The sequence below is a fragment of the Aphelocoma coerulescens genome, chromosome 7 (assembly GCF_041296385.1).
Source record: "Aphelocoma coerulescens isolate FSJ_1873_10779 chromosome 7, UR_Acoe_1.0, whole genome shotgun sequence".
Lineage (NCBI taxonomy): Eukaryota > Metazoa > Chordata > Aves > Passeriformes > Corvidae > Aphelocoma > Aphelocoma coerulescens.
Window position 1 is genome coordinate 12,094,891 of NC_091021.1, and position 23,630 is coordinate 12,118,520.

The 23,630-nt window shown below is 37.3% G+C and overlaps 1 protein-coding gene across 6 annotated transcripts in view; it reads right to left on the bottom strand.

Annotated features, from left to right (window-relative positions):
* The window catches only part of LOC138113618 (hyccin 2), a 69,474-nt gene that overhangs the window by 20,583 nt on the left and 25,261 nt on the right, over nt 1-23,630 (bottom strand). For 4 of the 6 annotated variants that reach the window (XM_069022135.1, XM_069022137.1, XM_069022136.1 and 1 more), the window contains 9 exons: nt 21,012-21,191; nt 19,068-19,148; nt 18,319-18,434; nt 17,442-17,537; nt 16,430-16,546; nt 15,659-15,746; nt 11,666-11,825; nt 10,313-10,480; nt 1,895-5,479 (listed from right to left, as the gene is read on the bottom strand). In XM_069022135.1, the coding sequence (XP_068878236.1) occupies nt 4,875-5,479; nt 10,313-10,480; nt 11,666-11,825; nt 15,659-15,746; nt 16,430-16,546; nt 17,442-17,537; nt 18,319-18,434; nt 19,068-19,148; nt 21,012-21,191 (1,611 nt within the window). In that variant the 3' untranslated portion in view covers nt 1,895-4,874. Of the gene's footprint in view, nt 1-1,894; nt 5,480-10,312; nt 10,481-11,665; nt 11,826-15,658; nt 15,747-16,429; nt 16,547-17,441; nt 17,538-18,318; nt 18,435-19,067; nt 19,149-21,011; nt 21,192-23,630 lie in introns of those variants that run through there. The other 2 variants (XM_069022139.1, XM_069022141.1) reach the window with 2 other exon arrangements.

The window sequence follows — 23,630 nt, forward strand, 5'->3', positions numbered from 1 at the left end:
GAACAGAGATTAAGGCTCATAGGCTAGAAACAAATAGCATTTCAAATACTGAAGAAAATACAAAATATTGAAAAATTATATAAATCAAGAATGCAATACAAGTACAAAGGAGCTGGCTTGTTTGCTGAGCATGCTTGAAAAGGAGTGATACTCTGCAACTTTTGTCCTGCTATCATCCTAAACAAGAAACTGAAATAAAAGGGGCATGTTTACTGTTCTGATGAAAACTATTCTTATCATATAAATGGTTGTTACAAATGACACCTAGCTAATGGCTTTAATGGTTATATTAAACATGCCAAGGTAGCAATATCTTTGGCAATGAGAGAATTTAAGGATGAGATTATTAGATCTACTAACATCAAAGTACTTTTGTTTTGTGTGCAGCACATACATTTCATTCAAACATAATCCATTCTATTTTCCACACCTCGTCTAGGATTATGAGCACAGTTCCTATACTGTACAGCTTGATTTTTATGATTTTATTCAAAAAGTTATTCTTGGTTCTCTCTTAGTCTTCAAATTAATTTAAATTTGTAAGCCGAGATAAACAAAAATGTCTGATTTGTGACCAAAGTTAAAATGCTGAACACTTAAAGGAGATAGCCATCGGTTCATGATAAAATAGGACAAGTTCAAACTCTTAGGTTAAAATACAGCCATAGCATAGAATTATCTATTCCAAAATTAATTTTTCAAAATATAATTCTCTGAACATGTTATACATTAAATATTGAGGAAAATTTCCCTGGAGCTAAAATTTTCCAAGAACACTAATAAACTTCATTAAAGAAGTAAAACAAACCACACAGTATCTGAAGACAAAAAGCAGTTAGAGTTGGGGTCACCTTACTGCAGAGTAGCTTTACCATCACTAAGATGCAGGTTTCCCCCTTAATCTTGAAAAATACGTTCCTATTTACATACAGTATACACACAGTTGAGGCAATTGATTGTCAACACGTGACAAATGTATGTACCTACTCACACACAAGTAAACCTCACATGGTGAGAAAAAACCCTGTCCCAGTAAACTCCAGTATTCATAAGTAGTGCAAATAAATACTTTGTCAGAAAACACTTCTTTTTTCTCACTATTTTGATGACTTTATGTTAAAGCTAGGAGGAGTATGCTGGAAATGCATTTAAGACCAACACACTTGCAAACTACAAATACTAGATCTAATGCTTACTGGCTGCAACATGATGTTCAGCATTACAGAATGAAGTATGCTGTTAAAAAACTTCAAATTTGTATCAGAAAGGGTGTTCAAAGAAATCTGCACTTTAAATGGACAGTGATATGGAAGTATCAATTTTAAGATTTTTTCCAAATGAAAACTAAAGGGATAATACAGCAATTTAAACTGTCATCTTGCAACATTAATTTTAATAAGTATTTTTACTTCATCACTTTGCTCTCTGCAGGATGAAAATATGGTTCACCTTCAAAAAACTTTCAACCAAAAAGCTGGTCACAATAAATCCCTGAAAAGGATAATCAAGCTAGAGCTCACAATCCAAACATTTTGTATTTCCTTAAAATTACAAAGCCCAACAAAAATGAGTTCCAAAATGGCAGCATATTGTGATGCGTATCAAGGAATATTTCATTTTTCCCTGCTGAAGTATATGTATACATCAGAATATAATATCCACCCTTCCTCACCTAAGAATTGCATGTATGTGCATGCATGCACACACAGGGAAAAATCATAGTGTTCTGCTTCTTGTCCTTTCATAATGCTCCAGTTGCACTGAAACAGTGCAAAAATCTAAATCTAGTGCCTCAAGTACCAAATGTTCTAAAAGAAGAGACAACAGAGTGAATTTAGGATAAGGAGGTTTGATTTAAGTCTAAACATTTGTCACAGGTGTCAGAAAATTTAAGTATGTTTTGTACTTTGTTTAGTATTTAGCATATATAATCAGAAAACCAGCAGATTATTCCCTCCACCCATATCCCAGACACTTCTAATTTTATTTCTGCCACAGTACTTTGAAATGTACTGAACATAGTGTATAAAGATTTGCTACGATCTTGACACACATCTAGAAGCAGTAATGATAAACATGATACACAGCACAGCAGAGCCTGTTACTACAGCTGGTGTAGATACTAGTGATGACTTGATTTGTAAGGTAAATGTTAAACAGTAGTTGGCTAAAAAACAACAAAACAAGCTCCCACAGCTGAAACACTGCACTAAAAGGGTAATTTTGAGAAGTCCCATATGTACCACATCAGCACATAGAAAACATAGGGTTTTTTTACAGGGATAAATTTGAACTCTTTTTTAAAAGACTGATAAGGAATAGGTATATATACACAAGAACAAACCAAAATACAATAAATGAAACCGTAACAAAAGGCACATGATCAAAATGAGAACAGTAAAAATATCTTAAAAGGTAGTTTGACTGAGGTTTTTGTCAATTTGAATTAACACAAGTACATTTGACTTCCCTATCTGAAGCCAGTAAAGCTGTCTCACTTTCCTGAAATAGTTTTAATAGTGTGGGACCCCACACAAAAAAACGGCTTTTAAAAAAAGGTTGTAAAATTTGACCTTATGCCAATTTAAGTGTCCTAAAACTTCTGGAGGAATGCATATAATGGCAAACATAGAACGTAGAGAACATTGCTAATGAACAACTTTACTTTCTAAAATACTGAAATAAAGTAATTCTTAGAAAGTTAGCTGACACTCCTGACCTTTTCTTTCCCAAATATTTAAGCAAATTTCCTTTTTGATAGTCTCTGCAAAGTATAAACTTTGTACTTCCAGTCATGACTTACCTACTGTCTCCACTAGGAAAACTTTATTTTATAAAGAAGAGTTTAACCATATACAGCTTTTGACCTTTTAACAGAAATGTAAGCCTTGTAGCTTCATCTCAGCTTTGCTTTAGCTCCATCTATGTATGACTGGTGGTCCTTAAAAATTAATTTCCATTTAGAAACTGTCAGGTTTTTTTTTTCTGATGAGTCTATTTACTCTTTAACTGAATTCTTACATCAGATGCCACTAAATTCACTTTATGAATGAATGATATGAGGACTAGGCTACCAAAGTGACTCATCAAACCACAAAAACCCCTTCAAATATTTAACTGAATTTTAATGTAAATTTGAAAAAAAAAAGTTCTATTTGAAATAAAGCTTAAAAAACCCCCCAAAAAATCCCCACCAAAACCAACTATCAGCAATACCACACCATATCATTCATTGTTCTGAGTTTCTTAAAGACTATCATTCAAAGAGAGCCTGCTATTTGTAACTGCTTACATTTATCCTTCACAGTGACAGCGAAACCAAAGTTCCCATATAAAAATTGTAACTCTTTCCTGCAGATTTACAGGTTGTAAACTTCCAGGATATCATACAGGACTTAAGCAGAGAGGATGAACTTTTCCCCCTTTTCTATCAATCCAAAAAGAGATACAGGGAGATGGAGAGAGAATGCCAAACATTCTCCTGTGTAACTAGAAATGTGCTTCTAAGCAGTGTCCTCTAACGTAAGTACCAGCCAGTGCCCATACACCAGTCATATACATTCAAGGCTTGGCTCAATGGCACGAGTTCTGAATTTTCTAGAGTAGGGCCAATTCACAAAAATAAGAGTTAAAAAAATTCAAAAGATTATATATACCAAGGCAATGAAGTGTGATTCTTCTGGACAAAAAAAGGACTGTCAGTACCCCTTTGCACAAATGGCATTGCTAGAAAAGCATTTCACATTGAAGCTTCAGTATTTCTAGCAAACTATTGTCTCTATCCCTGAGACAGCACCTTGAGAGTATGGTCTGTCTGGACTGCAGGATTCCTCAAATGACTCCATGATTGAATTCAGGGACATTGAGAAAGCAGCTGAAAGGGGTGGGGGTGTCCCAACAGCCATGATACTAAAGAAAGCAGCCTGAGAAATACTCTTTACCCGAATACACCTTTCAATTCGGTGATCAGCACCTCACAACAACAGCAACAACAAATATGAAGCAGAGCTAGCCACTGTTTCCTGGGGAAGAAGTGTTTCCTTCCCACTTACAAACCAAATTGCTTTAACAGCATGGTGGTGTCTAACGTTTAGTCTAAATGCAGAATGACCCTGTGTCCTGGAGGGGAAGACATGTAACATTACAAATGGCTACAACGCCATTAGAAGTGCATTGTAACCTACATTATCAACCTAGAATCCTCTCTCTGAGGGAAAACAGCTTCTTAATATGCATGTCTCAGTTGCTGAACATCAAAAGCTTCTGGGATGAGAGACTGGGGGCAGTCACGAAAAAACTACCCTCGTTTTAATGAAAAAAGTGCTGTAGGCAGCCAGGAGCAGCAATGACAATCCCCTCCTCAGAATTGATTGCACAGACTCAGAGAGGTCCAAAGTCACACTAGAATCTCTGAGGCACTCCTGGTTCTGAGAAAGACAAGTCAGGATCCAGTAGTCTTTGCAGTACTGTAGACCAAGAAAACAAACCCGTTTCTATTTCTTAACAAAGCCAAAGCATCATCTCATAGGGATCACATTCACCATTTCTGCCGGTGTCTCCAGTCTCACAGTGTTGAAATGGGACTGATCAGCCTACGATGGATTGCACATCACCCAAGGAGAAAGAAAGGCATGGAGAAAGGCATACAGTACATTATATACTGCTTCACAACCATGTTTACAAGAGGGAAAGAGGATGAAGGTGAGGGAAGAATTATTGCTGTTTCAGTAATACAGTATGATAGCTAAACCAAATCAAACAAGATCACAACAGTCAGTATTTTCACACTGTGGGATGATGGTTCATGTTTTGCCTAAGGATGAATTTGCCAGGGATTAAGGGGGAAGAGGGAATACTAAGGAAGGGAGTCAAAGTTACACCTGGGATATCAGCTGCATATTGAAACTTGGAGATCGAGACTGCTTGGTTAGGGGAGCTCCTGGGGAAAGGAGATCTTTACCTTCCCCAGCTTGGCCTAGTCGGTCCTCCTGTAGGCTGATAGTTGAAAACCGATTGGTGTTGCCAGCTGCTAGATTGGTAAAACCCTCTGTACCAGCTCCAACACTGGAGCCTGCTTGACTGCCATTCACATAGTCACATGATTTACTGGAGGAAGCACTGGCGGTCCTGATCAGGCCCAGACTGTTGGCTTTTGGCACCACCTGCCCAGCAGGCAGGCTGAGGTGTTTCTTAGTAGGTGTCATCTCAATTATATCTCCATCCAGGTCAGTGGATTGGTGCGTGTACTGCTTTCGAGCTACTGAATCTCGAGGGCTCTCATTGGATTTTGCTGCAGAAGAGGTTTCTTTCTCCTTAGCAGAACGCCCACTTGCTGTTTTCCTTAAGCTGCCCTTCTGGGATACAGAGGATAGAGGTTTGGTCCCTGCTGGCTGGCTGCTGAGGGAAGCTCCCGATGAAAATCCTTCATCAGCATCATTAAGGTTCACAGACTCCTCTCTTCCGTTTACACCTTCTGCATCTATTAAGAAAAAAAAAAAGCAACCAAAAAACCCCCAAACCAATCAGAACACACAGAATGCATTCAAGTTACATGAAGACAAAGATGTGCACAGAATATCAAAACAAACCTCATTTGCTAATCCACTTGGATTTGCTAATCCACTTGCTTAAATATATTTGGATTCTCAGCCAATAATTTTCCTACCATATTTAGCAGAATAAGAGTCTAAGAATTAGTGCTCCCTGAGCTTGATTGGCCTTTCATCTATAATACTTTTATCAGTCAAAATACTGGTCCCAAACTTTGTCTATAAACAAGAAGAATTGGGACCCATTTGGTTAATTGGTTTTAGCTCCGTTTGCAGATACTTGCTACCCATTCTCCTACTACATGCTGTTAAAAGACAAACCAAAACAAACCCACCATCTTTTCAGACTATTTTTATCCTGTTTTGAGGCAAGATCTAAGGATCTCTTCCAGTCAGAGTAAGTTCTGGTGAGTGCTCAGCAAGCTTCAGAACTAGGCTACTTCCTAGGCTAGCAATCACAATGTTCCAACAGAGGTAGAAGGCTTCTGTTGTGTGTAGCTGGCACTTGGAACAATGTAACTACACTTTCTATTGGAGATTAACCAATTCCTAGTTCTCTCTCCTCCAAAATTCAATCCTCCCTGCGTTCACAGAAATCCCATCCAGGCGCTTCTACCATATTTGCTTTTATCTCAATGTCTGCATTTCTCAGAGAAAAAAAAAAAGGCAACTCTTGTATTAAGAGAAATTTAATCTCTGAAACACTTCATGTTATAGACAGGGCACTGTGCTTTTGACTGGAAACTCAAAGAGAAAATAAAAGCCTTACAATATCATTTCTTAAATCCTTACTTTCAGGCCTATAATATGATTAGGGCTGTACACAAGTACTTTTTCCTTTTAATCATATTCCAGTCTTTTTCTAAGCTTCAAGTACTCAAAAGAAGTTACTGTTTTAGTAGAAAACTGAGCAGCATTCAAATTTCAAAACTGAAAATTGAGCTAGAGTTTTTGCTCCATGTATCTCATTTCAATGTAAAAAAGGCATAAATTTCAACCATGTTGGCAGAAAAGGAGTCATTCAGGCTATAAGAATTTTGCTTTTCTTTGTAAAAGCTGTAGAGCCCGATTATTTGCAAGAAATACAGATCCGCCCCAGCTAAAGCCGCTGTGGTGCTCTACTGTTAAGACTGTTTGACCCAGCTTGCCTCCAAGCAAACCTGTTTAAATCTTTTTTGTGGAATGGGAAAAACATGGTGGCAACTATATGAGAGAGTCTAATATTTGAGTGGAAGCTCATCCTCTCATGCTGTTAGCTAAGGAACATTTTACATCATGGCAAACAGAACAGACACAAAGTTTTCAGTGGTGTTGTCACCTCTGTGTAGCCTGATTCAACTTCATGTTTCTGATGTGTAATGCAAAACCAAACTTTACAGGGAGGTTTCATTACTCTACTATACATTTACTACTTTTTTCAGGAAACTTTGCCTTGGAATAACCATTACTGTGTATCGGCTTACAAAAGATACTTAGACATCTCCAAATCAAACCACTCTCAGCCTCTCTCAAAACAATGCAATGAGAGATGATTCTGTAGTTTTCTATAGTTCTGTTTGACTCAATAGCCTCCTAGAAGCAGAAAGGTAATATAGCTCATGTTACTGCAGTCTTCCTTCCTTGGTTAAGCCTTTAGCCTTAGAAAAAGAAGCTACTTTGGTTCCCAGGACAATTATTAAAATGAAGGCTGCATTTACTTGCTTTAACTTCCTGTAACCATATTTAAAATGCATAGACTTTCCCCACTTCCTGACCACCCTGTTTGGTCAAACTAGGCCTTCATCTTCTCCTTGAGATATACCTGTCTTTTCTTACACTAAACAGTGATACATTTTATCCAAAATCCACATTGACATTCCCCCCTCCAACCTTCCCACACACAATCAAAGGTACTGATAAAAATCAGACATTACTGGAACATACCAAAAGCAAGACCACTTTTTCAATTAACCAACATTTATGTTTCTTTATATAATCATGCAAAGCTGGATGAAAGCGTGTTTGGTTACAAGCAGCAAGAGAAGCAGCTGAAGCCCCCTCTCAAGCCCTTCTTATTCAATAGAAATATGTGGAACTTGTAAGAAGGTATCTCCAGAGAACACTGCTAAGGTTATTATTATTACAAGAAGATTAGTAGTTTTCAAAGTTTATGTTAAAACATTACTGAGTAACAGGATGCTAAAGCACACGTTCCTATTCAGGGAGAATGAAGCAGAATAGTTACACTGAAAAAGTGGCATTTTATCCACAGGATTTAAAGACAAGACTGAGAGGGGTTGTTGCAAGCTTTTGGATGCTGCAACTATACAGAGGCCCAAGCTGCTCAGCAGTGCCCAAAAATGAAGAAGATAGAGAAGACAACATGCAAGAGAATTTCTGTCTAGTCAGACCCACATACCTACAGAAGTTCTCAATGGGATTAAAGTAAATCAGCAAACACATTCTTTTCCTAATGTATCTTATTTTTCCTCTAAAAGCTGCCCTCAGAAATAATAAAAAAATGTTTGAGTCCTTATATACTCTGGGAATAAAAACAGGATGATGTAAAACCAAAGTTTTCTCTCTCTTTTTTTTTGTTTGTTTGTTTTTGTTCCAATAAACCAGTAAGATAATTTTAAAAGGAAACAAAAACTAAGAATCTACTCCTTTCCAAGTACTTTATTTTCAGGCCAAAAGAGAAAAAGACTGTGCAACACAACAGCAATTGTATCCACTGCACTACAGTGTGTATTCAGGACTCTCACCGTTCCTTATCAGAATAAATCTGTCCCCAAATAATTTGCTATTTGTGAATATACACAAGTAGTCCTGCAGATACAGACTCAATGTTCTCCATTGACCCAAAATAGTGCACATAACCACAGCTGCAACCACTCAGCAGCAGAATACCTTGTACAGCATTACTGAGTCATTCTTGAAGTCGTGCCTTTTTCTAATTAAGGGGTCAAAACACCAATCTGAAGAAGGGATTTTATACATCTTTTTAAAATTACTTTTAGCATGTTTATCCTTCCTATATCTGAAGACTGAAAAGTCACTAGAAGTGATCAGTCTCTCCTTGTGCTGTTTGACATCAAACTGGTATTTATGAGAGGGAATTTTCTGGCTGAAACTTTCTGTGAAATCAGTGTCAGAAAACAGACCCCTGGATAAACACACACAATTCTATGTTGATAATCAAGCCAAACTCCCTTCCTTGGCCATCTCCCAGATGCTATCAGCTGGAGAATTCAGTTTGATCAAGAATGTAATTATACATTGCTAATGTTGCAGAAGTAAATGGTATTCAATCCATTTGTATTGAAGCAGAGAATGTGGAATGATGCCTTATCCAGTAATATGCCCCATTATATCAATGGCTTCAGACAAGACTAAAATGCATCATCTTTGTCAACTTCTCTTCCCACTTCCTGTCTGTCCCAGAAGGTTCTCTGCAGCTCAGGACTTCTCTATATCCTTCAGGTCATGCACATGCAAAGAGTTATAAAATGGGGTAAGATCAAGTGAAAAGTGAATTTAAGAGAAGACAGGATCATTTACTGAGCATGCTCAAATTCATAATGCACCAAGTAGATTAGAAACCTGCACTAAATATTTTTATGCCACTTTTTCTACAGAAGCATGAGATCTTAATTAGTGCTTGATAGCAACTTTAAGTGTAATGATTCTGTGATAACATTACATTTAAGTCTCCGAATTATCCAGATTATTGTTTCCTGCAGAGCAAATCTGAAACCTATGTAGCTCATATCTGAATGTGCAAATAAATCTCACTTATGATCAACTAATGTCCTTATAGAGGCTGGAAACACCAAAGGAATGTTCACATGGAGAAGAAGACTTAAGATAGGAAAGTACTTGAAAATATGTTTAGCCTAATCTATAAGAATTAATTCTCAGCTCTGAGGAGAAATCATGATTCAAGTTCAGTATTTGAGACTACATCTTTCATCAAGGAAATCATCTTGAAAATAGATGAACTTAAGCAAAAAAAAAATTCTACCACCTACTCTATCTGCTATTCTTGGCTGCAAAGCAGACCTATGAAGCCCTACAGCATTTGTGTGGACATCCCAACTGAGAAAGAAAGCAGTAATTGTTTCTGAAGTTTTTAAAAATATGACAACCTTATTTCTTCCTGAAAACAAAAGCACTTTTTTGGTGCTTGTAGAGCAGCCAGCTCTAAATGGGTTGTACATATATGAATTTTCAATTACACGATGACTGACAAATAAAACATCAGCAACTGCATGCCTGTTTTAGATAGGCTTGACTTTTAATGGGAACAGGAAACTTCATTCTTGAAAATTTAAAAACTGCAGACAAGACACTATTTTAACTAAAATGTAGCCAAATCCATTTATAGTCGGTACTCTTTACTTTTCAGGACTAGATTCACATTTATCTGGTGCATATTTTTTTTTTTCTTAAAATCAGATTAAACATGCTCAGTAATAGAAAGCTTCCAAGCAATCTCAAAGCTCTTGGATACTACCCATCTTTTTTTTTTTCTTTTTGTGCCATGCCAAGCAGTCTTTCACCACACAGATGCAAGCCCCAGGCCAGCCCACACAATAACAAAAGGTAGTTCCTGACCTGATGTTAGGTATATAGGGGATGTGTGTATTGCAAAGAAAGCTAATACACCCTGGGATAGCGGAAACACACACTAGAATGGAAAGAAGTTCTGCTTGGGGATAGGGAGCCAGGATCCTCCTCCAGCAACTGCCTCACTGACTTCTGCCTCCTCATCTCTGTCCTACCCTCTGTTGTGGCTGCTGCCAAGGTGGGCTCCGGGAAGCCATGCTCAGGGGTCCTGCGCATCAGCACCTCCCCCTCTTGCTCACGTTTGATCCCTAGGTCTGTGGAGCCGTGTTGGATCGGTGAGCCAGGAATGCTTGAGTCAGCCTCGATTGAGAAGTCAAAGCCATCTGGGATTCAACATATAACATTTTAGTGCTTGTCTATTCCTTTCTTGGCATTCCAACCCAGGCAGGGAAAATAGAAAGTTTATGCGGACATGGAACAGACACGAAACACTACCCATGCTTAGTTAAAAGTGGTGAGAACATCCACAGGAAGGGACAGGTGGGCTGTACTGTAGACCAGAGACCAGCAAATGAATATAACGGCAACTACAGTGAAGACAAACACGACGCAGAGTGCTGAAAACAGGAGACAGCTACTTGTTGTCCTGGACATCCTGATTCAGCTGAAGACCAGAGGTCATCAAATCCTTTTGCACGTGACCAAGAAGAATATTAAAAAATAAAAGGGGAAAGAAATGTACTACAGGAAAATATGTAATTCCTGTTTTCAGACTTTATACTCTCAGTTGATTCTTACGTTATTCTCCTTTTTACCTTCACTGATTTATGCAGCTTTTTTAAACTAATGTTTTATATATGAAGTAACAAAGCTTTAAAAGTAGACAAAGTGATTTCAAAGCAAGCTTTTTGCTACACCTACACTGAAGATGTCATCCCATCAAGGTAAAGATCATTACTTTTTTTTTCTTCATACAGTCAAGCACACTTCCGTATGATGTAAGTACTCACTGAGGAAAAAGAAAGACCAATTCTAAACTATCCAAACCTATTTTAAAGACCCCCAATAAACTGGGTCATGTGATGGTAGGAGTGTGATGTTCAGTTTTCCCTCTCCCACTGCCATCAGTAGCTTTAGGCAGCTGGAATCCTATTAAGTTCTAGATGTTAGCATTCATTCCCTGAGCTATTTACGACGGGAGGCAGTTGAGTTTTAGTACAGATTAAACAAAGAACTCAAATTCTAAGCCACACTTTACCCCTACAATTTCATACTGTGTTACATGGAGAAAAAAGAAGTCTTATTATACATTTTCCAGCTTCTCCTTTTTCTCACCTACCTCACAGTTTATTACAAAATCAAAACCAAAACAAACACCCCAAATATTCATGTTCATGCAGTGCTCTGAACATGTAAAATATATATTATTATGGAGTATCACTTTTCAAAAACAAACAAACAAAAAGCCCCCCCAATGTTCTGTAAACATTCAAACTCAGAAGCCAGATTACAGTGATGATGATGATTACAGTACATTATAGTATGTGCTCCTGGCAGAGAAAGCTCACCTTCTCTCCTCCAGCGATGACGACGGATAGAAGCTGTTGTAATAGCACTCCGAGAAATTCTTGGAACTGTTGGAGTAACTTCTACTTTCAGTACCTTCTGGCCTTCTTGCGATGCATCAGGAGCATCAAAAGGCAGCGAATTCTTCATGGCATTTGCAACCTAAGGTAAAAGTAAGATGCTGTACTGCTACTATCCTTGATTACACTAATGGCAGTATTGGATCTCTTGCTTGGATACAGAAAGGAGAACAAGCAAGAACTGATAATTATGCCAGATTCTCCTCAAGATGGATGACCCCATTCCGTGGATTCAAAGTTGATTACATGGAAAAGCTCATCACAAAACTATTCGCAAAACCAGAGTTAATTTTCTCCATTTTTTTGAGGTAATTTGTTTTGTTCTCTTTGCCATCTGTAGTGACAGACGTTAACAACACATACAGGAAGGTCTCCATGCAAAAGAGACTGCAATATGTCAAGGCAAATACCATTTATGTTTTATGACAAGAGTGTCAATAAAACTAAGTCACAGCCCAAGCCAATGCAAACAGCCTATGGCCTCGTGCACAGGGGCACAGGACTGATTTCCACCATACCTTTCCCCATACCACTCCCCACCCCTCCCTAAAAACAACACCAACAGAACCTAACCAAGGGGATTAGACTGCACGTACTTGCAAGATTTATTTAGGAAAAAAAAATATTTGCAACCTAAGCAATGAACATCAAGTTATTAAAATACACTCATCTTTATTAAACCTATTTTTAAAATTGTAATAGCCTATTATAAAGTCAGAAGTTACATTTTGCAGCTTTGAGGAGAACAAATTACTTCTTTTAGCTTTGATGTTTTAATTACTTCTTTAGGTTTCCCATAAAATGCCTTTGTGGGACTAGAGGTTTACTTTAAAAAAGACATAAGGAACTTTCAGTAATATTTCTCAGTTTACAAGTAAATTGTTCATCAAAAGTGAACTTGTATACCAGCTCCAGAAAAGTAAACTGGTTCTCTATGGCATGTGCAATATTCAACAATAACAAAGCTGATTCGCACAAAATACTACTTAAAGCTTCAAAATCTCTCCAAAACCTCAATACATAAAATGAACACACCTTCATCTTCCAAAATCTTCTACTCACTGGAGTTTCTATCTCTTTTGAATAAATACCCTTGTTGGTATACAAAAAAATCTAAAAAATCATAGCAAAAGACTCTGCAACATGACCAGAATCGTGACAGAGCACTTCTGCTTGTTGAACCTTTTAACAGCTGGCCCTTTCTAACAGCACAAATTGTACTTCTGGGGATGGAGGAAAACCATATGGAGATAAAAATCAATGCAACAGTAAATCCTTGAAATAATCTAAATAACCAGTCTGAATGAGTCACAGTCCCTGTCTGACAAAAACACCCTCAAAACCATGATCTTTCAGGATGCAAAAACACTTGCTCATGATGTCTAATCCAGCACTGAAAGGCAGGAAAACAAACACACAGCACAATTCAGACTTGGCAAGACAAGTCTGCAACTATCAATGACAAAGGAGGGCTGGTTTCAGGCCAGACATCCACTCTTGCCTACCAGAAAGGAGCTCCAAGGAAAGAACATTCAATAAGAGCAATAAGTGCATCAATAAAATACATTGGATAAAGGTGCTGTCACAACAGGGACTTGCTGACACGGTTCCTGTGCACTGGACTAAGAAAGCCTGTGTGTCTCTGCTTTGAAGGATGGGATTCCTGTCTGAAAAACGTGCAGAACTCTTTGTTCAGAGGAAAAGACTGACTGGAACTGCCTACTCCCCAGGTTCAAGGTGGTACTAATTCTGACACCTGGTGATTAGTCTGGCCCTGTAGAAACTCTCAGGTTTCCTGAACAATAGCCAGCATTTGTCAACAGAAATACTTCTCTTTTACCAGAAAAGGCCTTTCTCTTGTGTTGCTTCCTGCCCTTTCCACTGCAGTCTCTGGGCAGGAGTGATAGAAGACCAGGCTACATTACAGATTACAGGTATTTCATAGCTTTCTGATGCTGGTTTTCAACTTGGGGTTTTTTTTAGCTTATTTTTCTTTCTACGAGCAATAAAAATCTATGTAAGTAAGAGCATGGATCTACTAAATTGTCAAAAATGTTTCTTCAAGAAACAAGCACAAGGACCATGATGTTTCTCATTGTAATGATGACTGATAGTATTCCTGTAATTACACAAAAACTTTGAATACAGGTATCTAAAAATAATCGTAATGTGGGGGTTTGGCTGAATATTAAATAGACTTCAAAGAATTTGCTGCTCTTAGGAAATCCTAGACAGAAGCTGAATTTAGAAACTTACCTGTGAAGCATCCCAGATGATAATTATTTGGTGCTAGTAGTTTTAGGTTTAAAATACAGAATTTTATAATGCTGCTAAATTATATACATCTCCTGAAGAATCCAGTGAGAAGAAAGGGCTCCAATCTTTGAAAAAGTCAAATTGCTTGAAAATATAGCATTAGGGCAAAGATGTGCAGGTAATTTTTTTGATAAAACTGACAATTTCTTAAAGCTACTTTCAAAAATGTTAGTAAAACTAGACAATGATCAGAGTATTAAAAAGAAAAACTCCACCGATAGGCCTGCATGCATATGCAGGAAAAACCTGACAACCAGGAAAGGGTAAAAATTGGTAATGTCATGATGTCACCAGACAATGGGATGGAGTATCAATAGGAGCGTTGGAAAAAACCCCCGATGTTCTAGAAGATTCTTACAACTAGAAGTAATCTCTAAGGACAAACTGATTAAAAATGAACAATGAAAACTAAGAATTGTCATATCATCAAGTTCCAGATCCTCCTACACACTTTTAAAATGTAGTAGTGTGATAGGATGGCCCAATTCAGCAGGTTCAATATTTAATTTAAAACTTTCAATCTGATGGAGTGATGAGTCATTTCCAAAAGGAACCAACTATTATAATAATTCAATGGATAGCAGGCATTTTAAATGCAGCAGTGTCAGAAAGCCTGTAGATAAATTTTACAGCCAATATTAATACATCTAGAGAATAATTTTATGAAATTTAGTTCAGAAAAGAGTGATCTCAGATTGCCACATAAAAAGACTTCTCCCAATTGCTCCTTTGTCAGTTATGTAAAAAGCAGTGACATTTTAGTGCTGTTAGTTCAGAGGAGGACTAAAGGCTTCTAGCCACAATTCCAACGCAGAAACTGAAACAGCAATCTAATTTACTTTATTCTCCTTAATTTTCCCTCTTCTTTTGATTCTCATTCCTACATCTGACAAAAACTTCTCCTTTCTCTCTTTCAACCTTCTCTTCCTTCCCAATCACATCTACCTGCATCCAGCCCAGTTTCACCACTTTCCCCATTTCTCTTCTCTCTTTTCACGATTGGAACAGCAAATGTAGTGAAAACTGGAAAAATCCCCACCCCTAACAGTCAGAACTATTCCATTTTATTGCTGCTCCTCCAAACAAGGTAAAGATTAAGATCTGTGTGACTTTTATCAAACAAAATCTGGCATTGACTCTGGGACTGGAGCTCCTTTTCACTTCCAGCTCTATCCTGCTGTTGCTTTCTCTCCTTTGTTATCAGTTAAAACCCACAGCTTATTCTCAGCCCTGGTGAAGGTCTAGAAGCAAACCAATTGCAACCAATGCCCTACAACATACAACTGTTCAGTTAAGCTTCTTTGAACCACTGATCAGTAGCTTATGTCAAAACAATGTAAACATTTTGAGACAACTGTAATATATTAGCAAAATCCTAGCTTTCAGCCTCAATGAGTCCTAGGAGAACCCAACACCCTGGCTTAATACTCAGCAGAAAAAGTATGGTATAAATAGCTATGTTGAAAACACCAGCTGTTAACAAATCACTTGCATTTGATAGTGCAGTGAATGGACATAAAAGCTTTCATTACCAGTCCACTTCAGAAACACATCCATACTCTTAACCAAGCCCATAAATTACAATGGATTGTTTCTTACCAGGAGGGGCTGTGAGTAGAGTTCAAGCTGTGCTCTGTAAATTATGTCCTCCAATACCTCCTGGCCAAGTTCCCACTGACCATTATATCTAAAAAGTAAAGACAGATATTTATCTTCCACATCTTATGAAAACAAACTTCCACTTTTTTCTGCCCAAATCCAGCTTTTCACTTCTCACCTTATGTAGAAAATTCATCAACTGTATGTGCACTCCAGTGTACATTAACTTCTTTTAACAGTACAAAGTATTTTATTACCTTGTTTGTGTAACAAGAAAGCTGTTCCATGTTCCCGCCAAGCAAGACAAAATTAATGGCATAATCAGGACAAACTTTAAAAAAATGGGCTCAATATGCAAATGTTAATGCTACTTAGCAGAACTGAATTTGTACCAGAAATGTATTTTTGCTACTTCAGATGCTACTGACATTCAAGAGGTCTGCATTTCATCAGTTTATCTTGGCATCCAAGCTCATTATGCTTGTGAACAGAAGGTATTTGTGTAGTGGCAAGGCGGAAGAAGCTGAAATCAGAATTCTAACTCTCTTCACGACCTACTGCCAGCCCTTCATCACCTAATTCACTGCCGACAAAAATATTTTCAAATTATCTGTTGGCTGAATGAGCAAGTAATGGGAAATACACGAATCGAGTATAAACTTGTCTTATGAGTCTAACTATTTTTTTCAATTATAAAACAAGTGGCATTTATATTTTAATTCATGTAAAAGCAGACCTTTCTCTTTAGGTAAGAAAACCTGGTCTACTTACATGGCGTAATAGACACCTGTGAGCAGCTGCACCATGAAGTCAGGGTCTAACACCACTCTACCACAGTGTTCTTTCCAGCGTTTCTCGTGCTGCCGTGGAAATCCACTCACACACAGCCTAAAAAAACCGCCATTACAAGAAAGTATTAACTCCATGAAGACTACAAATGTCTTTACATCACAGATATTTTAGGGAACTTTCGAATTTACTTTTTAAAATATAAATACACAACATAGAACATTCTTATGTTGCATTCCTAATGATTAGAGCAGTTTTGAAGCAGTGCCTTGATATGCGGCTTGCTGATAGTCCAGTGTTACTCCCATCTAGCCAATAACTCCACCTGTTTTCCTCAAATCATAACCAGCTTCTAAAGAACAAGGGTGGCAAGAGGGTGGCAAGATGTTCTCTACTACCAGCCAGGAGACTCTCCCTAAAATTCAGCAACTGAAACCAATTTTCTTTAAAGGAGACATTTCAGTGGTACAGAAGAGAAGTATGTCACCTCCCATCCAATGTATGGTGACAGCATGCAGTCGCCATATACCTAAAGTTAGATAACACACATACTGTAGTCTTGAGAACTGCTCTCAGCTGCCTTGTAAGAAATATTTCTGACCCTTGAAAAAGGGGCCTGGCTTCCAATATACTGCCTACATAAAAAACAGGGAAATTTATTATATCCTTATTGTATCAGTTTACTATCTGAATCTTCATCACAGAAGCAACAGATGGCCACTGATACATAGCAACTGCTGTACTGTTTCCAAAACAGCATAAATCTCTTGCATATAAAATGTCGTCTTGCTTCTATACTCAAAGAACAGATCTAATTTTCAGATGCAGGAAAATGAAACCTATTTGACAAATTTAACATAGCTACAACTCAAGTGAAAATGATGGAAGCATACCAAGAACTAATCCATCCCCCTCAGAAAGCACTTTTCTTTACTGGATGAATATTTAAAAGTCTAGATGACCCTGAAGACTACTTCAAAGGCAAGTGTCTCACCTGGAACCCATCGTACAAAGTGACTGGTAAGAAGAAGCAGGCATGTAGACAATAGCTGAATTGTAGCACAGCATAAGAAAGCTCAGCACCTCAAACCTGAAAAGAGCAAAATCTTGCATTGTTTATATTCTTAATATTTCACTGAAATTTAACACAAGAAATCTGCAATTCAGTCTCAAAAAGCACCCCACAGGAAGAAGTGTCAGAAGTAAACACACAAATTCTTCAATCCTCTTTCATTATAATTCACTAACTTGAAACAGGCTATCAAAAGTTCACTATAAACACTTAAATTTATTATTCCTGAAACACTTAAATTTATTATTCCTGAAAGCCATTAGCATATGCAGGAACTGTGATGGAAATGGGGTATGGCATAATATTTGGACAGTTATAGAAGTGGAAATGTCTGCAATGCATTCAAAATAATTCTATCAGTTTTCCCAGTGCTCTCTTTAGACACAGGTAAAGCTGGCAGTCACTAAACAGCAGGGCAATTTCTCTCACTCCTGGTTCTGTCTATCCACTTTGCTCCATTCCCTTTTTCCTGTAGAAAAAGGAGTCACAGCCCCTGATCCAAAGCTGAATTTTGTTACACTTCCAGGAAAAACTGAATAGACAGCCATAAAACCAAAAATATTCTTTGCAGACACAGCAATGACAGAGAAGTTATTCTTCAAAATTAACTAGTAGAAGAACATACAAAGATGGAACAAAGAAAAAGAAAATTATACCTCAAGCTTACCAAGGCCGTTCTCTAGATTTATTTCCAAGCACTTAATGCTGAGAAAGGACTGATCACAAAATATTTTTGGTCTTGTTTAAGGACTTGTCTCCCTAGTGAAGCACCTTTAACGTTAAGAATGCATCCACCTACCGGTTCTGTGCTGTGAAGGTTTCTCTTTGAGGATGAAGATCACTGTAAACCACTCTGATAAGATCATGCTGACTTAACGCTCCTTCAGTTAAAGCCATGGATCCGATGGTAGAGGGCTAGAAGTAGGTGGTGGAAGAAGGAAGGAAGGAGAGGGGAGAAGCCAAATCGTAAGTAAAAATTCCCCAAAAGCACTAGAACTCCTAACTACCCAAGGCAAAAGACACACTTATCTTGTGATCTATAAAAATGAAGATTACTCCAGAATACAGTAAATCTAAAAACATTACCTAGTTTTGTTATTGTAAAGTGTACACACTTACAAGTAATACAGCAGGTAAGAGCAATTTTCAACTTTGAGTCTTACATATCCATGTACAGTTAAGTTTGTCCTAATCACACAGACCTTTTGTCCAGAAACGATAGAGAAAGAAAAACACAATTTCAAGTTCTAACTGAACTAAGGAAGAGTTAGAAGGAAGACTACTTTTATACTAACATGTAAGAGGCAAAAAATCACAGCTGCAGCTACACCATAACTAACCTCTATTAAAAATGGGCAGTCAGCAAAGATTTTTCAACATTTACACTCCTGTTCGTCTACAAATTCTATTGCATTCTATTACACCAACTGCAAGCTACAGACATTGAACTTACTGCAACAAGATGCATCTAAAATGGCCTGTGGCATCAAATGGATCCAGTTTTCATCCCTCAGATCCAATTTTAATTTACCACAGCAGCTCTCTTACCTCATGATATATTGAGGGTTTAGATAACGAAGGGATGGTGAAAGACAGAACTTTGTTGTTTCCATCTTTGTCAGCAATTTCCTGCATTAAAAACAAAACCAGAACTCACACAGAAGTAGGGAGATAGAAGCTGGAATATCTTTCAACTCTTAGAAGGAATTTAACAAAGTAAGTTAGATGTCCTGATCTGATGAGACTATTAACACCCCAAGGACTTTGTGCATTTGCAGAATATTGACAATATCAACATCCATATTTAGAAGTGGGAAAAGACCTCTATCACAAACTGCTCTGCAGAATTAGTGTGCAATACTTAAAAAAACCCCAGCACTGGCTCCTCGATCAGTGAGACTAAAGACACTGACACAGAAGGGCTGATGAGTCACTAGCTGACAATGGCTAGTATTTCATAATAAATGCACCACAAAGAAAAGGTGAAATCAAGGGGACTGGCAAAGTTTCCTCAGGAGGAAATACACAATATTTTCTCCAATTCAAACAGGTCAGATTTTGTAGTTGCGAGGCTACTACAAAAGCAAACCCTGCAGTTTTTAAAGAAAATATACTAAGAGCAATTACATAAGACTATAGCAAAAAGGAGTCTAAAATCCTGCCTTTGCACTTTGTACAGCAAATTTTGAAACAATAAGCTCCAGTCATTCCAGTTTATGTCAAAGTTCAGCACGCAGTAGCTCAGTACTTGTAGCAGGCTTCAAGGATTACAACGGGAGAACGGCTGACAGAATTTGTCAGAATGCAGATTTATTTATCCCTTTCACTTTCTAAGTATACAGAAAATAACTTCACTCTCAGTATATCTGCAGAAAAATATCAGCTTTATTAAAGATGAGAAATAGTGGGAACCACTGTCCATTTTGAGGTCTCTTTCTTTCTGAATATGGAGAGAATGGAGAAATTACTGTCCTTAAAAAACATGAATCACCAACGTGACTTTCAAATGAACTGAAGAACGTTCATGAAAAAACGGGAGAAAAGATAAACATGCTACTTCAATCCAATAAACACTACCAAAAATCAGCAAGCAGTTTCCAATGGTTTCTTTCTATCAGAATAAATCTAAAATAACTAGATCTTCCAGTTGTTAGAGTGGACCTACAGACACATAACTAGAACACATTTTAAGAATTACAGTTTGGCTGTTCTGTGTCTTATGTGTACAAATATAACCCACAATTTAAAGGAGGGGTTTACAATGACAATAGAGGGAAGGGTGATAGAATTAGAATATGTTTTAAGGTCCTATACCACAGAAATTCTCACTAGAGAATGCCTCTTGTGGCAGTACTGCTAAATTTATCAAACAACCTCATAACGTTACAAAAGTAAACATTTCCAGGCTAGGGTAAGGATGCAAAAAACTGCTTTTACATCCAACAGCCAAATTTAATAATTTACAGTTGCTTTTACTTATTCTTAAAACTACAATTATCTGACCCTCAAAACAATTATCTGACTCAAATGTACACATGCACGTATCAGTGCTCGCATGCAAAGCAGTTTCATCTTCAAGTTACCCTTAAAAAGGCACGTTTAGAGTATGTGGGAGGGCAGGGGAAGTGACACATCAAGACTGACTAATCATATTAGCCTGACAATCACAAAAAGTTCTATTTTGCAACATTAAGGGGGACTACTTAATTTCCTTACAAACAGAAGCATACTGAAGTTTGAGAAAGCCCATGAGATTATCCTTTTTTGTGAAAGTATTTTTTACCAAAAAGGTAACTATAACTAAAAAAAAAATTTTGCAAACACATCTTTTCTAAACCTGCATTACGCTTTTCTCCATATTAAATACACCTTCCTTTAAGTGTATTTTAATTTTAAATATGTTGTTCCAATAATTTACTTTATTCCTAGTGGTCAGTGATGCAAAACTTCAGATCAAAACTTTCCTCAGCCATTCCAACCCATCTCACTTACCAGGTTGTAAATGCCAAGCAGCAATGCTTCAATGCAACCATTACTCTGCCTATCCCTGCTGGCAGTGAGACGCAGATAAACCCAGATCAACTCTGGCAAAAACTGCAGCGTGAATCTCTTGAGCCGAACTTCAGAACTACGATAAAGTTCAAAGAGCTGGTGGCAAACAGGCTCCAGGAGCTGTGGAAAGGCAAAAAAAGCTAATCACTTACTGGCAGGATTCTCTAATATAGGGGCTATATCATATAGCCACTGCAGTCAGTAAAAATTGCATTCCTTGATGGCAAGTAAGTGAATGAATCACAATGGTATCCACACTCTGTTTAAGGAGATCCATAAAGACAGACCCAAGGGGCACTGGTATGAAGTATTTGGACATGTGGCCTTACTACAGACACTACCTTGTGTGCTTTGAGAAGATTCTTCTCTAGGGCTGTCACTATGAGGTTTATTTTCTATGCAGGTACAAATTTAAGGTGTGACAGACATGTGGCTTGAACTATGTTCACCGTAAAACTTTAGTGCAGTTGTAAGGTCTACAAAAGTACAAAGGTTAAAGATTAGCTGCTAATGACAAGTCTATTGACAGAAATATGAATTAATTTCTTATCTACACCTTTTGAGTCTCAAAACCAATTAAGTGTGAATGTTCATTACAATGCAAACTGATCTTTTCATTTTGAGCTGCACTTCAGGTTTCAGTACAAGAATCAAAAAAAAGGCCCCTATCAAGTCAGTAAGGTAAACCTGCCATTTTAAGAGCCTACAGTGCTAAACCAATACCTAAGATGCACCCATGGAACTGTTAAAGAACACGAAAAAAAGCAGAAAGAACCACACCAAACAGTCTCATTTTTTCCCATGACTAATCAAGTTTTTATTACCAAAATCAAAACTTGGGGGAAAAAAAAAAAAAACCTTGAAAAAAAAATTAAAATTTTCAAGACAAATTTTCGTAAGGTTTGTGACCACTATCTAATATTGTGTTCTACGAAAAGGGATGATCCGACATAAGGAAAATATTTATGGGATCCACTGTCCAGAAAGACAGAGGCATACATGTAACCTAAGGCATCTGTATTCGTACAGAAGAGGTACAGAGTCTGAAAACAGAGGCCAGAATCTCAAGTATTCTTTCTAACAGTACATGCCTCATGCAGCTTTCTTATACATACAGACATATGCAGCAGATTAGATAAGGCATATATGACCCCTCTTTTGCTCCCAGGCATATGCACCTTAGGACTTTCAGAGCATTAGCAGCATATTTCATGGACTTTGATGCATTCTTTTTTCATTAATTTGTCTATTCATCACAATCATAGTACCACAAATTTCCTGTGGAACTGACAGTCATACTTTAGCTATGCTGCACAAAGATGTACTTCTGTGGTTTGTTGTGAACCATCCACCCTCTTAAAAAACTTAGGAGTCCCTTGCTAACAGCAGAGGGACCAACATTTCTGCAAGGGAATAGTTTGAATGTCTGATAAATGTGCAATGCCGTAAAGCTCTATGAATGTACAATTTCACATACCTATATTTACACTTAGATATTTTCCACTAGTATATCACAAACATAAAACATAAGTTTGACAGAATTATCTATTAAGAGAGCATCACCCAGGAAACAGTTTCATTTCCAACACACAACATTCTGGTCAGTGTAGCGCACCATACTTAACCACTGATTACGTAAGCCATAACATGACATTTATGGAAAATAAAACTTAGCTGTCAGAGAAATCTCTTCTTAAACAAGGCTCTGGTATAAGTACCTTGTGTAACAAGGCTTCTGATTAACAGACCTGTTACTCTAAGCTAGAAGCCAGCATTTACAACACAAGCAAAGAGAGACTCTACAAGAAGAGGGAAGAAAGCTGACACTGACCATGTTGATACAGAATGAGACAAGTCCATCCATTTAGAACAAATGGATTCCTGCAAATCTATCTATACACACACACACACACACACACATATATGTATAGAAAGATAGACAGATATAAAATAACTGACCACTTAATTTCTGGCTTGGGATCTAAATGAAATTAGAAGTCTGTAAAGCTTCTATTACAATCATTTTAATGAAAAATGGTACAGCTTTCTGGTAGTATATTTATTCCAGTATTTCATACATATGTAGCACTTTAGGTTCATAAGAGGCATAAGTATATTCTTTCTTAATCAATATTTACATAGTAGAAACTCCTGTCTAATAGTGACAATAATTATTAAAACCAACTGTTACAGTATATGTTCGAATCCTCATAAATAGAACTGTATCCTTGTTTTATGAAAGGCCTACATTTAAAAGTGGTTACTAAGTAATTCAGACATCACTAAATAAATTTGTAGATTTTTCTTTAAAAGAAAGTATGATCAAGAAGAGAACAGAAAGAAGAAAAAGAAATCTCTGAAAACAAAACATATAAGCACATCTGCAGGGAGATGACAAGTGCAAGAAAAGCTAAAAATATTATCTGAAACCAGATATATACAATGGCAGTGCTATAAATAGTACTTCTATTAGATTAGAGATGACAGCAGCCCAAAGCTGTTTCCTATTTGAAATTAGCCAGTCTAATCCAAGTCCCATTAAAAACAGTGGAAAGGAAA